The sequence below is a fragment of the Colobus angolensis genome, unplaced genomic scaffold (genome assembly GCF_000951035.1).
Source record: "Colobus angolensis palliatus isolate OR3802 unplaced genomic scaffold, Cang.pa_1.0 Scaffold73, whole genome shotgun sequence".
NCBI lineage: Eukaryota > Metazoa > Chordata > Mammalia > Primates > Cercopithecidae > Colobus > Colobus angolensis.
This window is the reverse complement of record NW_012121043.1, coordinates 10,418,743-10,435,586: the sequence shown is the minus strand read 5'-3', so window position 1 is coordinate 10,435,586 and position 16,844 is coordinate 10,418,743. Positions and strand designations below refer to the sequence as shown.

Sequence of the window (16,844 nt, the reverse complement as noted above, 5' to 3'; positions counted from 1 at the left end):
AATCTATGCTTCTTCTATTATAAAAATAAAAATCATTAGTTGTTAGCTTTACTTACAGCTTTTATTTACACATGAGTAACATGTTTTCTTATTTTCCTAACTGTGATGGTTAATTTTATGTATCAACATGACTAGGCTAAAGATAACTGCTACAACGTCATTTCCAGATAACTGTTAAAACAGTATTTCCAGGTGTGTGAGTAAAGATGTTTCTGGAAGAGTTTAGTATTTGAATCAATAGATTAATTAAAGAGTATCTGCCCTCCCTCACTAATGTAACTTGGCCTCATACAATCCACTGAAATGGAGACAGAATGAGGAAGATGTAGGAAGGACAAATTTGCTCCCTCTTCTTAAGCCGGGACATCTGTCTTCTCCTGCCTTTAGAAATCAGAGTTCCTGGTTCTTGGGTCTTCTGACTTGGAAACTGACATCAGCACCCACTCCCCAGGCCTTTGGACTAGGACTAAATTACGCCACCAACTTTCCTTGTTCTTCAGTTTGTAGATCATGGAACTCCATGTCCTCCATAATCATGTGAGCCAATTCCCAAAACAAATCTCAGTATCTCTCTCATTAGGTAGAAAAACCGATACAGATATACATAATAGATACAGATATATCTCCTATTGGTTCTCTTTCTCCAAAGAACCATGGCTAATACATGAAGTATTTCAGGGTAAGTTTCCTAATACCAATTCACTATGGCCAACAGATAGGATCACATATCTTGTACTACATTGCATTGCCGAAGCCCTAGTGATCATCTAAGTCAGAGCACACAAAAATTATCTATCAAATATGATATTCAAAACCAATATTCAGTATTAGAGAAACACAAAGTTTTCTACTCTCCAACTGTCACAAAAATAAAACGTGATGTATTATCCAACAGCACTTTTGTTTTCCTAACATTCAATTTTGTCTTAATGTTTAATTAACAGGTACTCCACTGTGAAAATGGTATTTTTTTTTTTTTTGTATACTATAGTGGCTATTTCTAAGCCCAATAGAACTATGTAACAAAGATCTCATCCACCATGTACACATTAAACATAGGTTTTAAAAGTTAACTTACTGATGCAGAGATATGCACTATCTACCTCAACTTAGTGAAATTCTAAGTCTTGCAAAACATGGTTTAGCCTATGATTACAGGTCCTATTTCTCACTATATACCTCCACTCCAGTCAAATGATTTCCACTGCATCCCTACAGGCCAAATGATTCTCAACATTCCTAAAACTTGATACATACATGAAATAATTCTGTGCCTTTGCTCAAGCCACTCCCTTCACCTAGAAGTTGCCTTCTCCCTTTTTTTCAAGCCCATATGCCATTCCTTCACGGTGTTTTTTTTTTTCTTGAAAGAGCTGACATGCAACTTCTTATTCCCAATTTTCCCTGACCAGAATTAACTTCTCCTTTTTATTATTATTTCACAAAACATTACTCAGAACAACCTGAAGACACATTCTTCAGTCTAGTGATTCTGTATAATTATCGTTGTGCTTCAATACCCCTTGAGGGTAGAAAAATCTGTCTTAGGAACAACAACAGGGTATTTGGCATAGAGGAACATAAAATGGAAGTTTGTTAAATTAAATTCAGGACAATGATTAAAAGAAAAAGTATATGGTGACACAAATGAATTGATAAGCAAGTGTTTTAGAAAATTCATAATTCTCTTTTCATTTCTGTAAGCCTAAAACGTTATTTGTTCAGACTATTCATCCTTTTTCCATAATTACTAACCAGGGATGCTCAATTTCCTACTGAAATGTCTATTTATTGGTCTGTTCACAGGCACACTCTGAATGCCTAATTCTGTAACTATATTAGCATGATATTACTAGTGGAAAGATGATTTTAAGTAAAAAAAAATCTATGAAATTAATGATTAGATTTCCTGTATTTTATGTAGCACATCATACAATTTCAAAAATGTCTAATTGTTTACAGGAAGAGCTTTTTTTTCAATTAAAAAGTTATTCCTTGGAAATATATTATTTATAATACCAAATATAGTTTACATCATGTATTGCCAATTATATTGTCTACATATCTCTTCCACCCATGACATATTTATAAAATCAACTGAATTAGTGTCTATGTAAAAATATAATTGTTAAAATAGTCAATCAAATTAGCATGGCTCAGTGAAACTGAGTACCTGAAAACTTTATATGATGTCAATTAGATATAATTACAATTTTAATGTATGGATATAAATGCTAGTTTACATGTTATAAACTGATTAATGGTTCTGGTGGATTTTAAATACTGTAACCTGTATTGATAGCTAGATTATTTTCATTCTTGGCATTTTCAGTAGCCTCTTTTAAAAGTTCTTCATCCTTACTGAATAATTCCTTATTTTAACCCATAAATAGCATTAAGTAAAGCTCCATTACTACCAGTAATCTATTCTCTTCATTAAAAGAGAAAAAAAAATAAATTGCATATTTTTAAAAACTTATTTACACCATCAATCTATTCTACTGTTCATAAGATTACACACACACATACAGTCACACACACACACACAGTCATACACACACATATATGAAGGGTATTTTAGAAAAGTTTAATTCATTTCTTGAAAGTGACAAACATGACCCACTTAATATACTCAACAATACTAATGTTTGTTCATTTTAGTGGAAATAAGAGAATGAACATAAAAGCATAACCCTAGTTTAAGATACATACCTCAGAAACAGTTTGATGAGCGTTCTAGTAGAATAAACAAAACTTCCAGAAAAATAAACTTACAGTATATAAAACTTACAAACTAAAGAAGCAAATGGGCTGTTGAAGAGAGGAAGATTTAACTCTTCATAGGATATTTTAGTTGAAAATACACACTTAGTGAATAACTGTTGTTGTAAAATGTTAAATTCAAACAGCAAGATGCGAAAGATTCTAAAAGAACAAAACATATTTGGATCAATTTCTCCTTGAGACTTAAATGTGAAGATATAATAGAAGAAGCAATGTGAAAATGTCAACTAAGAATGTGTAATAAGAAAACTACTATTTCTAAGGAAAAAAAGGAAAGCTAACCCAAGTGTATCTGAAAACATGTGACTGCCTCTATCATTCAATATTTTGATTAACTAGACAAAAATCAAAGTAAAATGCTTTACAAACCACTTTTATTTTAGCTTAGTATGAAAACAAGTAGACATATACTGTAATGTGAAAATGATGCAAAATATATAAAAATATACAAAAAGTCAAGTACAACCATAGCTAAAATGTTGGTCCATGAAACACTATATCTTGCAAATTATACATCCTTACAAGCATTTATATACAACTATTTCAGTTAACGAAAACCTAATCACTTTGTATCTTTTTACCAAGTTCAAAAATGCATAATATTTTAGTAGACTTGTATTTTGTATTAAAAACCAAATTGTTAATATTTGCACATCCATTTATACTGTGGTAGTTTAAAGTTTATTTATGCACAAATACTCATTGAGGGTATCAAATGTAACATAAATATAACATACATAAACTTACACGTAGAAATTTATATTTAAGGAAAACATTTATATGGGAGATATTCTAATGTTACTATGTATAAACACAGCATTAAAGAATAATTACTAATTTAGGAGAAAGGAAGGATCTCTACATATCATTCCCACTGATTACCAGTTCTAATTGTATTTCAATCTTCTGTATGGGATTTAAGTTATATGCCAAAATTCATAACAAGTAGGCCACAAAATTCACTGTTCCATCAATTGTTAGGAGATCTTAAAAACCTAACAATGACAGTGATTTTTCAAAGATATTTAAACTTACCCCATTTAATGGATATGTTTTCCATCCTAGTTCTCCCAGCACAGTTGTTGTATCAAGCAACACGACTGAAATTAAATAGAAAATAAAAATTCCATGAATTTCTCAACTAATGCAAAAATATATTAAATTATTGAAGTTATTTAATTCATTAATGTCAATTATGCTTACTATTATTCACTGAATTAAGTTTAATGAGTTATCTTACTTCAGAAATTATTTACATATTAAATAATATAAAATAGTATTAAGTAATGATAAAATGCATAAAGTATTTAGAAATTAAATTATGTATATTTTTGTTAAACAATGCTAAATGAAATTATTAAACAGAATTAAGTCATTTTTAATAGCAGATGTTTAAAACTGATAAAATAACTACTTTGCTTTTCCCCCACTTTCATATGCAGTCTTTATACACCACATTCAGTAAGAAAATCCTGTATTAAAGCAGACTTAAATGTGTAAAAAATTCTCTTTTTGTGTTATTAAATGTCCTTATATATAATCAGTAAAATATTAAAAAATCATTTTGAAAAATCTTACAATCTTTAAAGCATTGACTACATTATTATTATATATACTAGGTAGTTTACTTATGGCTAAAGGGTGTGAAACCAAATGTAAAAACCATCCATCTCTTTTCCTGACCAAAGGTAATTCATAATGCGGTCAAAAAAGCAGACACGTAAACACATAATAACATTTTCTGTTAAATTATAAAAGTGAAGACTATACTAACACCCTAGCAATTAAGTTAGGCTAAAGTTGGGTTGGCAGTCCTGGAAGAACTTTGCAAAGCGGATCCAATTTGAACTGGTCTAGGATGAGGGGGTTTCAATCAGATATATGATTTTTTTTTAAATTTTAGAATACTTTCTATAAACTAACTGAAATATGACTAAATCAGTTCTCAGTTGTAGGGGTGGAGACTATTTGGGGGAAGTTAGGTGATAGAAATGATGGGGACAGATGGAGATCAACCAAGGAGGGTTTTTGTAGTGTTTCTGACAGGTAAATGTGGAGAGCTCATGATTCAGTAGATATTTACTTTTAACTACTACCTCCTAGGCCTCCAGATGTCAGTAGGATATGGACCTAACTCTGAGAAACAATGCTTTGGTATCTCATCATTAATTCTGGTTTTTCATCTTGCCAAGGAAGTGGAACACCTTTTTCCTCTTTTATTTTTCTTTTTTTTTAAGAGACAGGCCTTGTTCTGATGCTGAGGATGGAGTTCAGCGGCACAATCATAGATCACTGAAGCTTTGAACTCCTAGGCTCAAGGCGATCCTCCTGCCGCAGCCTTCTGAGTAGCTGGGACTACAGGCATGCACCACTGTGCCCAGCTAATTTTTTTCATCTGTTGCAGAGAGAAGGTCTTACTATGCTATACAGATAGGTCTCAAATTCCTGGCGTCGAGTGATCCTTCCACCTTGGCCTCCCACAGTGCTGGGATTACAGGCGTGAGCCAAGGCACCCAGTTGAGGGTTTCTCATTTATAATTTTAAAAAATGCAACTGTGAGTACGTTATTTGGCATCTGCCATTTGGTGTCTAAGGATTCTGAAGTTTTACTTAGGTGAACCACTGTGATAAATTTTATTGATACATTTTTAAAATATGAAAGTATTCTTAAATTCCTAGGTTAAACTCTGCTTACTCATTGCAGAATACTCCTTTAGTATTGTCAAAATCTATTAACTAAACATACGTTTGTAAAACTAAGCCATAATTTTTAATTAATTTTTATTGTGAAAAATTTTCAAACACTTTTTGAAGCAGAAAAAGTAGTACAATGAATCCTCACATACTCATCACTCAGGTTCAATAATTACCAATTAATGTCCAATCGTGTCTCATCTATACATTTTTACCTACTTCCCTACTGCAAGATTTATTTGAAGTAAATTTCAGGAATTATATCATTTCACCTGTATAAAAATTCAACATGTATTTGTAAAATACTCTTTTAATATGCCTATTAAACCTTAATTCATTAATATAAAAAAATAATTCCTTAATGCAATGAAATATCTAGACAGTGTTCAATATTCTTTATTGTCTCAATTTATTTGAAAAAGAAACCGATTCAAATAAGTGCTAATAAGTTAGTTGGCATTCCTATTTAAGTGATTTTTTTAATCTATAAATTTCCCCATTTTTTATCAGTTAGATTTATTAAAATTTGTTTGGCTTAAAACAAATCCACCCTCTTCAAATGTACATTTCTGTAAATCATAAGAAACTCCTACAGCCATGTAACCACGGTTACAATCAAGCTAGAGAATACGGCCTTTACCCTTCCAAAATTTCTTGTGGCCCTTTATAAGGAATCCCTTTCCTATCCTCTGGCAACCACTAATCTGATCTCTTTTCCTGTAGCTTTGCCTTTTCCAGAGTGTCAAATAAATGAAATCATATAGCATGTAGCCTTTTGAGCCTGGTTTCCTTACTTCGCATATGCATTTGAGATCCATCTATGTCACTGCTTGTTTCAACTGTTCCTTTTTATTGCTGAAAACGATTCCACTGTATGGAATTCCCTAGTTGAAGGACATGTGGGCTATTTCCAGTGAAGAACATTATGTATAGGTCACTCCAAGCTTTCCTATATAGATTTTTTGTATGAACCTATGCTTTTATTTCTCCAGGGTTAATAACTAGGACTAGGATTGGTGGGTTATACAGAAAATGTGTGTTTTTTAAATAGACTATCCATCTGGATTCCAAAACTGCTGTGAAATTTTAGATTCTCAGTAGGGAAACGTATGGTTTTCCCATTCCTGTACATATCAGGACTTGATTTTGTCCAGTTTTTTAAAGTCATTCTATCAGGTGTGCAACAGTATCTCATTATTGTTTTAATATGTACTTCACTAAATGGACAGAAACATCAGTATTTCTTTTGGTGATTTTTAAATGTTTGTAAGTTTGATTCTAATTTTCTCATCAAAGATTTCTACAGAAAATTCACTGGTACAGCCTACAAATCACAATATTCAAATCAAGGGGTTCACTGGAGCTAAGTGTCTAAAAATGTCTAAAGTGTATTGAAATCTATCAACAGCTATTTCCTTTTTGTAAGTTTTATATAGGAATTATGACCAGTAAGTTAATTCATTTAATTATTATTGTTTCTAAAACATATCAAGGCTGCTTTGTTCTCAGTATTCATAATTGTAAACTGTGAAGTATATTCACTTCAAAACAAATAAAAAAGAAAAATATGAATGTACCTATTACAGTGCAAATGCTTAGGAAACATTTTTTATTGTTGTTTCTTAGTATCTTCCAGAAAAAGATTTACCTAACTGCTTTATTTCATTAAATTGCAATCATACCTCTTAAAAATTCTTAAAAATAGTAAGATTCCAAATTTGCATTTCAGACAGGTGAATGATACTTTAATATCAAAATAAAATTCAGAATTTTGGATATATGTGACAAATATTTTAATTTTATCATTTGTTTCACATACAAAAAAACCCCCACAAATTCAGGTTTTTCAGGCACACTAATTACGTTGAACCCAGCAAGGTGAGAGCTCCTCCTGCTGGCTCCAAACAAAAGTTATCTAGACCCTACCAGAGAGCAAAAACACTGTAAATTCAGTAGGAGGAAAAAAAATTACATCAACATTAGCATCAGTAAAAAAGTCAATACTTTTCCATTTTTAATATAATAATGATGTTTACATAGGAAAATTAACACCTATTATTTATGTAAAGAGTACAAATGAAAATACAATTATTTATTCATAGCATAATAAATGAGAAACTGAATAAAACAAAAAAATAAATAGGTTGGGGTGATCAAAATGAAGTTCTGAAAATACACGTTTTGTTTTGTAAGCAACATAATGCATACGACATGTCTGTATAACTGCATACAATTTTCCTATTAACTTTTAGAAAAAAACTTCCAGCATATTGTATTTCTTTCTGAACGTGTCCTTTAGTTTGAGTTGTCTTTATTCATGCTTTTGGAAATTATAAGAAAATGTCATTGTGTTTTAAAAGAAAATATCTGGATTAAATATGAAAGTTATTATTACCTAAGAATAAAAAAATAAATATTAATTTATTGCCTTTAAATATTTTATCAAGTCTTTACTACATCATTTTAGTAAATCTAAAAGGTAATAGTTTAAAAACAATTAGCATATTGATTTATAGTATATAATAGAAGATCATCTTTATTCAAATAGCACAGTAAGAAAAAGATGAGATTTTATTCATAAATCACTTTGAAAAATTAAACAAGGATGAGATGAATCAAGCCACTAAAAAAGTAGCTATTCTTTTAGGATAATTTTGTTGTAAAAATTTAAGTCAATGTCATGTAAACTGAGTCCAAAGATTTATCAATATGTTTTAAAGTTCAGACAATCATAAATACATGTTTCAGAACTTTGTCTAACAAACCTTATGAAAAATAAAGGGGTTTCTTCCTAGAATCATTCAATTTAGAAACTTTAAGGCCCAGCTTAAAGGTTCTAAGTTACTAAGTAAAGTTACTAAGTCACTCAGTAACAACACATCAGCAGAGGTTTATGATGGTTCTATGTTCCACTAACTGTAACACTCTAATATCTCCCATCTGAAAAAACACAAGTAAACAAAGGCAGTACTTCTAATATCATGACCAGATACAATCAGAGAATACTTCAAATTACAGATATATAAACAAACATGCACCTTTCTACATTACATTTTAGAAGCAGTCCATTTGAATATAATAATGTTTAAATGCTTTAAACTGACATTTAGATTATCAAGTTAATCCAGTTTTAACACCACTGTATATTTCTGAAAGGTAAGAACCAAAAATTTTTACTTTTGGATATACATAATATGGGGATCTACCCTCACATAGAGTTGCAACCATATTTAAATCTGAAAAAAAAATAACATAGATTGCTTTAAATAGACACTGAATTATGTTGACTCCTGATATGGCCCTCTCTGTATTGGGAATATTTTAAGGAAAAATCTTCTAAAGAGGATCATACTTTCTTAAAAACAACGAAGCTACTTTTATCTAGAACCTGAGATCAGTTATTTGTTCATTAGGTGTACTCATAACATTTTGTTTTGTTGTGGTGGTTATTCTTATTTTTTGTCATTTTTGCTTGTTTCCTTGTTTTTAACATAGAGGGCATTCATTATTAATTTTATCTATCCCTTCAGTTACATGTGAGATTGAAAATTTGATTTTTAAGTATAAGGTAATGTGAAAATAGTGAGGTTAAGTTTTTCTAATTAGAGAATAAAATCAAGTCTAGAACTTTTGAACTTACACCTTTCAGTTTTCTACTCTGCTAGAGAGTATGTTTTTCAGAAAACATTCAAATATCTCTGTCCCTTCTTAAAACTAGATGATGATTCCCTTAGTTATCTAAAATAAGCTATAAAAATCAAAAATTATTTTTCTTCACTGTTATCTTGATTAGAAAAAAAAAGGGCAAAACACTGAAGCTATATAATTTTCTTCCTAATTAAATTACTTTCAGGATAAATCAAGTGAAGCAGTTTGCTATTACTTAGAAAGCAAGTTATACTCTAGAGCAAGAACTATCACTGAAAACCTCATCCAAATAATGAACGGTTAATAGTTGATTAAAATATAACTAGAAATGTTCATCTTGACTTTCATACCTTCTTATTTCACTCACTCCAAGAACCTCCAGATCCTTATCCTGACTGACAGAGCTATATTTGCTTCAGCCTTATAATCATTCCTAAAACCTGCTATTACCAGCACTTACCACAGAGACCAAAGGATAACTCAGGTGTGGATGTGATCTATCACAAGGTCACCAAACTACAGGTTCCCTCCTGGGCTCCTGAGCAAGGTCATTGAGATTTATTAATGAGCTATCTCAAAAGATGTGCTTTCCTATAAAACTGCTCTATTATCTCTGTGGTTAAAAATGAGTAAAAGAAAATTTGACATGTCCCTAATTAACAGCATTAGATGCTTCCTCTATTTTGATATCTTCAGCATTTTGTAAGCAAATTTAGTTGAGACCTATATGATTTACATTTGTCTCAATTACTCAGGGATTAAAGAGGTAGAAAATACAATTTGGCTATAGTCTTAGATTTTCTAGTCTTGTATTAATAAATGTTGTGAGTCTCTCATCTCTCACAAAGAAGTGCCCCATTTAGCTGAAACCATTGAACATGTTCCCCATTGCTTACACAGCATCAAACATGTGTCTTGCCTTTCTAGTTCTAACCTTTCTTATGTCCCACCTGTCTTTTATGGGCTTTGGACATTTTCCAATTTTTTGAAGAATATTATGAAACTCAAGGTCTGAAATACACTTAAATCACTGGTTTAACGGTCCTGATAAAAGAGATTATAACTACTTACTTGAAAGTTATATCTACAATATAATGGCCATCTCAATGCAAAACCATTTCTATGTAGTGGAAGAAAGGTCTAAAAGAAACTACTGAAACCCTTACTTTAAAAAAAAATAACAGTGGCTTTATGTTGAAAAGGAAATAAAAAAGTCTGTGAAAAAAAAATTTGAGAATTAAAATTTAGTCTTTTTTCTTGAAGATGGAAAAATTTTTCTTCCTGCAGTTTTGTTTGTTCTCTCCATTACACTTACATGGACATAATGAAAATAGATGTTAACTTTCATAACTAGGACCTCAGCAGTCAGGAGATGTTACCTGATTTTACATTATACATTTTGACGTTATTTCAACAAACACTTATTGAGTCTCTGTTATATTTAAGACTCTATATATTGGACACTATAGGATATAGAAAGTCTAAGTTACAATGCCTACCTTCAAGGTATACCAGTTTTCTACTTTACGACTTTCGCTACTAGGATTTTTGTGTCAACTCACATGCCATAGTTTATTCAAACACATATATAGCAGAACCGATTAAAATGCCCTCATTTAGAAGGTGCAGACAAAAAAATGACTGCAGCTATTTAGTAGACTGTGTAGAATTAAATTGCTCTTCTAAAAGGGCAGACATCCCATATCACATCTTCAAAATCACCATCAAAATTGTCAGTAATTGTACCACTTATCGCACTTTTCATAGATGTGCCAAGGACTAAATGCATCCCAGTAGACAACAGAAAGGGAAATAATTTCCTACCTGTAGAATACTCTCCAAAACAATCCAAAATACAGGAAATGTCTGCCAAATTTGTCCAAAGAGATACTGTTTTACGTAGAGTGGGAGATGTTTTAAAAATGAATTAAACAAGCGTAGGCAACATACCAAGACCCTATCTCTACAAATTAAAAATTAAAATTAGCCAGGTGTGATTGTGTGTGCCTGCAGTCCCCATTACTCAGGAGGTTGAGATGAGAGTATCGCTTGAACTCAGGAGTTCTAGGCTGCAGCAAGTCATTATTGCACCACTACACTCCAGTCTGAATGACAGAACAAGACTTGTCTCAAAAAAAAAAAAAAAAGAATTAAGCATTATCAGAGGTAAACACTTTTGTAATCTAACCTTTAGTCATCAGCAATAAGACATTGTCAGATAAAAATTTTAATTGTGCTGCCATAATTTTGAAACAAATACATATTAAACAACTTGAAAATGACAGAATTCTTTTGTCCATTGAAATTATAACCAAATCAAGACAGCACAATTATAACTATTACTTTAACATGTGGGTGAGTGTGAGTGTGTGTGTTGGGGGGGTGTTTGTGGGCGTGTATCTTTCGAAGAAAATTAATGAATGAATGAGGTAATCGAAAGGGAGCATGGGCAGGAAATGCATGTCTTAGAAAAGAACATTCTTAACCAACTATTGGAAAAGCAGTATAGTGTAAGCAGGAAGGCAGGTGCTGGATGAAATTTAAACGGCCACTGTACTTGGTCTGTGATGGCAAAAGTCAAGGGCTATTACATATGATCTTTCTGAGATGTAGTTAAGAGGCAAAGTGGTCTCTGGAAAAGATTAAATCAAAGTGGGCATTTGTTTTGAGCCCAGAAGGGGTTCTGAGAGGACACACATTTGTATCTTTTGGAGTCATCTTTTCTGTTCCCTGTTGGCCCCAAACCCTGAAGCACTGACTGCCCTCAGACTGCTCACTCTCAGTCCAAACCCTGGACATCTATCCCCATCTCTGTGTACAGTGTTCAAATTATCCCCCCTATTATCTGATAACCAACATCCATCATATGAAGAAAACAATTTAACTAAAATAGCATACAGATGTGTTTATGAAATATCATTTCCTCTCTTCCCTTTTGCGTTATTTATTTATCCAAGTTAAATTTGAATTGATTATAGCACCTTTCAGGTAACACTGACTTGGGACTTTTCATGGCATACCTAATATCACGACAAACAAGCAATTTTTCACAGAAATATATTGAAAGAGACTTCCTAAATCTCCAACTTGTATCATGTCCCAAGAAATTTAACCACTGTTTAGGTTACATATTTTCCTATCTACTTCGTGGGTTCTCTACTTTGCTTTAATACTGTATGCTTGGCCAAATTGTATTTCTTATCTTACTAATTGTTGGGTGTTGCTCTAACCTAAACCATGTAATTCTCTAAGCGTAGTATCAACCCTAGCTCTCAATAAACTATGATCTTCTTAGTCACCCTGCTAGGGTAGCATGGCTACTCTATATATGACAATAAGAGTAACACACAAAAGTTTGTTTGCTGTGCATGGGTCATGACTGCCTCCTCTTCAACTTTTGAATCTCTCTTGTTAATTAATCCACTTGACAAGTATTCAAGAGAAATCTAAGAACAATGGTGTTTTTTTCTTAGATTCCCCCACCCCCTTTCTCCAGCTGATTTCTGAATTACCTATAGTCTAGTTCCTTTAGATGCTAAAAAAGGCAGAGCTGAACTGCCAATATTCTACAAGCAGCTAACTAAATTCTATTCACAAACATTGAGATTTCACAGTAACCTGCTCACAAAACATGGGTATTGGGTCATTAAACCAGACACAATAATATACATTCTGGGGAGATGCTACAAAAAAATAATGTAAATGAAAACGTTATTTTCTAATCATTTTACCATGATTTCAACATCTTTGCCTAAAAATTATGTGTTGTCATCTGTATAGCTAAATTGGATTGTAGTAGTTTAGTAAGTAACACTGACTGTAGAACAGAGTAGTCTATAATGAGAGAAATGGGCAGGAAAAACGTGAAGACTTAAAAAAAATATTAAGACAACCAGTTGTCATATCATTTACACATTAAACAGCTCTTTGCACAATTATTTGATAAATAAAATCATGAAAATTATGTAGGACAAGTTCCTACTGGAAACTATTGAGGAAATGTCACAGTGAATGTGATGCCAAATTTAGAGACACATGAACTGTAAGGCAGCTAATCTTTTTTGGCATATTTCTGTATTGCAGAGGAGTCAGGAGGAGGAATGGTTCATAAATGAAACATTTACAAATGTGACCCATGCCAAGAGCAGCATGGCTTCAATATAGAGAAAAGAATGACAGATGGAAGCTTTATGGTTGGCATAAACTATAAAATACAATAAATGCATTATTATCATTACTCTGTAGGGAAGCAAATCATTAAGTACTATTGTCAAATTGTTTATCATCAGAACTTTCTGCAATAAAGTAAATGCAAAAGAAATGATAATGACATTTTAACATGTAGGCAAATGGAAAATATTTTATTCAATATGGGTTCCCCAAGTACAATTAAGCATAAGAAAGCAAATGTAGGTGTTCATAAGACATTGATCAGTTTTCTTAACTTACTGACTACCCAAGATATAGATTATGGCAAAGAACTCTATAATGTTCAGAAACTATTAATATTTTGATGACTAAGTGAAATAATCAGGTTCAAAATTCTATCCTCAGCTTTTGTGACTGAGAAGATTAATACTTATCCTCCGAAGAGGCATGATCATATTTTAGGAGACTGGTTCTTGTTAATCAGGCATACAGGAGACTCATTTATAAATGAGATTGATTTATTCACTGATGATTTAACTCCCCAGGGAATCTCCTTCCCTGCAGGTAAATACATTCAAAGGACCAAATTACAGATAAAGATTTCTTAGAGAGTACTAAATTACTAGAAAGGAGTGACCCTGTTTTACTTTTTAAAAATCCTCTAGATCTGTTTCCACTTAATAAATGAATGATTGTATCTACCCATTTTAAAGCTGTTAAATTTGAACAGTGCTGAAGAAACACAGATAAATTTTCTATTTATAGGAATTATTTTTCGAATATAGGTATTGCCAACTATAACACTAGTATTTCAGACACTATTTACAAAATATGTAATAGTTCCCATAGTTATTGCCTATCCTTTATTGGCTAAATTTTAGAAGGCCTAGTTTTAAACTTTTTTTTTTTTTTTTGAGATGGAGTCTTGCTCTCTTGCCCAGGGTGAAGTGCAGTGGCGTGATCTCGGCTCACTGCAAGCTCTCCCTCCCGGGTTCACGCCATTCTCCGGCCTCAGCCTCCCGAGTAGCTGAGACTACAGGCGCCTGCCACCACGCCCAGCTAATTTTTTGTATTTTTTAGTAGAGACAGGATTTCACCATGTTAGGCAGGATGGTCTCGATCTTCTGACGTGATCCACCCACCTCGGCCTCCCAAAGTGCTGGGATTACAGGCATGAGCCACCGCGCCCAGGCAAGTTTTAATTTTTTGGAAAGAAAAATAGTTCTATCTGTAGATTCACTTGATTTATAAACCAATATTTTTTCCCAAAGTTTCTTACATGTGAGTAAAATTCTGATTCTATAGGCTGATTTTATTTTCAAATAAGGACAATGACATTTGCTGACCATGACTCATGATTTGGGGAGGAAGCTAAAATTTTAGGCATAGAGTCCAATATTAGTTGGCCAGGTTGCTTCTGCCATAAACTGCCTCTTTTTTTGTTTTTTAATTTATGAGACAGGGTCTCCTCTGTCACCCTGGCTGAAGTGCAGTGGCACGATCTCTGCTCACTGCAACCTCCACCTCCCCTGCTCAAGTGATTCTCCTGCCTCAGTTTCCCAAGTAGCTGGGAGTATAGATGTGCACCACCACCCTCGGCTCATTTTTGTACTTTTTTCTAGAGATGGGGTTTCCCCATGTTACACAGGCTAATTTTGAACTCCTAGGCTCAAGTGATCTTGAGCCACCTTGGCCTCGACCTTATGCAACCCTGGCCTCCCAAAGTGCTGTGATTACAGGTGAGAGCCACCCAGGGCCAGCCTTAACTTGCCTTTAACAGAGGTAAATATACTGCAGTTCTAATTTTTACTGGTGAAGAACAATAAGAGTTGTATAGACTTACAACCATTGATTTATCAATGAAAATAGTTTCTGTGTAAATTATCTTAATATTTTTATTCTACTTCAGTTGTTCATATTTCATCATATTCCATAAAGCTGCCATATTTGGAAAAATGCAAAATTATATGTTCTTCAGGAATCTCTTCTGTATTTTCTCTGTTCTTTCACTTTTCAAAGAAAATTTATCAGTTTAGGGATTTCAACTATTATTTTAATGCTGTCAACCTCCAAAACAGTATCTACAGCATAAATTTCCCTCTATGCTTCAGACGCAATTCAGTGGCCTCTCAAATGTAACATGTTCACATCTGAACTCACTGTTTTCTCATTAAATAGGCACCACCTCCTGATTTCTCTGTTTCAGTAACTGTTACCCAGCATCTGCCCAAGTACACAAATTGTGAACCAATATCCTAGCCATAACTCATCCCTCAATATTAACAACAAATCTATCAGTTTACAAACTGGATGTTGTAAGCAGAATAATATACCTGTCTCCCAGGCTGTCCATATCCTGATCCTAGGAACCTATGAATGTGTTGTTACATGGAAAAGGAAAATGAAGGTTGCAGATGAATTAAGGTTGCTAATCCGCTAAGGTTGCTAATCTCCCTCAAAATGGGGGACATTTTATATTGTTTGTGTGGGCCCAATATAGTAACAAAGGTCCTTAAAGTAGAAGAGAAAGTCAGAGAACTAGAGGAAGATGTGACTCCAGAAAGGCAGAGATGCAATATTGCTGGCTCTGAAGAGAGAGGAAGGCAGCCAAGGAACGTGGGTGGTCTCCAGACATTAAAAAGGGCAAGAAAATGGATTATCTCCTAGAACCTACAGAATGGAATGCAGTCACACTAACACCTTGATGTTAGCCTAGGGATATCCATGTCAGACCTCTAACCTACAAAATTGTGCAAATAAACGTGTGTTATTTAAACCACTGAATATGTACTAATTTGTTACAGCAGTAATAGAGAACAAATACAGTAAGGTTTTTAAATCATCTTCAAATATATGGCTTTCTAACCCCTACCAATTCCATCTAACTCAACTGGGATCTCTTCATCTTGTTTCTTTCATTGAATTCAATGCAGCCTCGGTGGTCTATTTGAAATGAAAATTTGATTTCTCCATTTTCTGTTCAAAACTTATTTTATCTTCAAATTACTCCTTCTCATTTACAATACTCCTAAAATATTTTCTATGAATGTGTATTTATTTATTCCATACACAGACACATACACACACATTTATATATATTTATATATAATATATATTTTTATATATTATGTATTTATATATAAACAATCCACTAGGTTCTGTGTATAAAGTTGGATCAAAACAAACATAGGCTCCACCTTCAGGGTGATTACAATCTCCTGTGAAAAACAGAAAATAACAGAAAGTATAAAATAAATATATAATTATATATTATGAGAAGCGCTATAAATCTAATTTAGCTTTCAGGCCCACAGAAAAATCTATTAATGAAGTCAAGAGATTGAGACCATCTTGGCCAGCATGGTGAAATCTCATCTTTACTAAAAATACAAAAATTAGCTGGGCGTGGTGACATGCACCTGTAGTCCCAGCTACTCAGGAGGCTGAGGCAGGAGAATCACTTGAACCCAGGAGGCAGAGGTTGCGGTAAGCCGAGAAGGTGACACTGCACTCCAGCCTGGGCGACTATCTCAAAAAAAGAAGACGCTAAATTAATGGTAATTTGTTAC

The 16,844-nt window shown here is 33.0% G+C and overlaps 1 protein-coding gene across 2 annotated transcripts in view; it reads right to left on the bottom strand.

Moving 5' to 3' along the window:
- The window catches only part of EPHA6 (EPH receptor A6), a 952,571-nt gene that overhangs the window by 893,783 nt on the left and 41,944 nt on the right, over positions 1 to 16,844 (bottom strand). For both annotated transcript variants that reach the window (XM_011927614.1, XM_011927615.1), the window contains exon 2: positions 3,820 to 3,884. In XM_011927614.1, the coding sequence (XP_011783004.1) occupies positions 3,820 to 3,884 (65 nt within the window). The remainder of the gene's footprint in view (positions 1 to 3,819; positions 3,885 to 16,844) is intronic.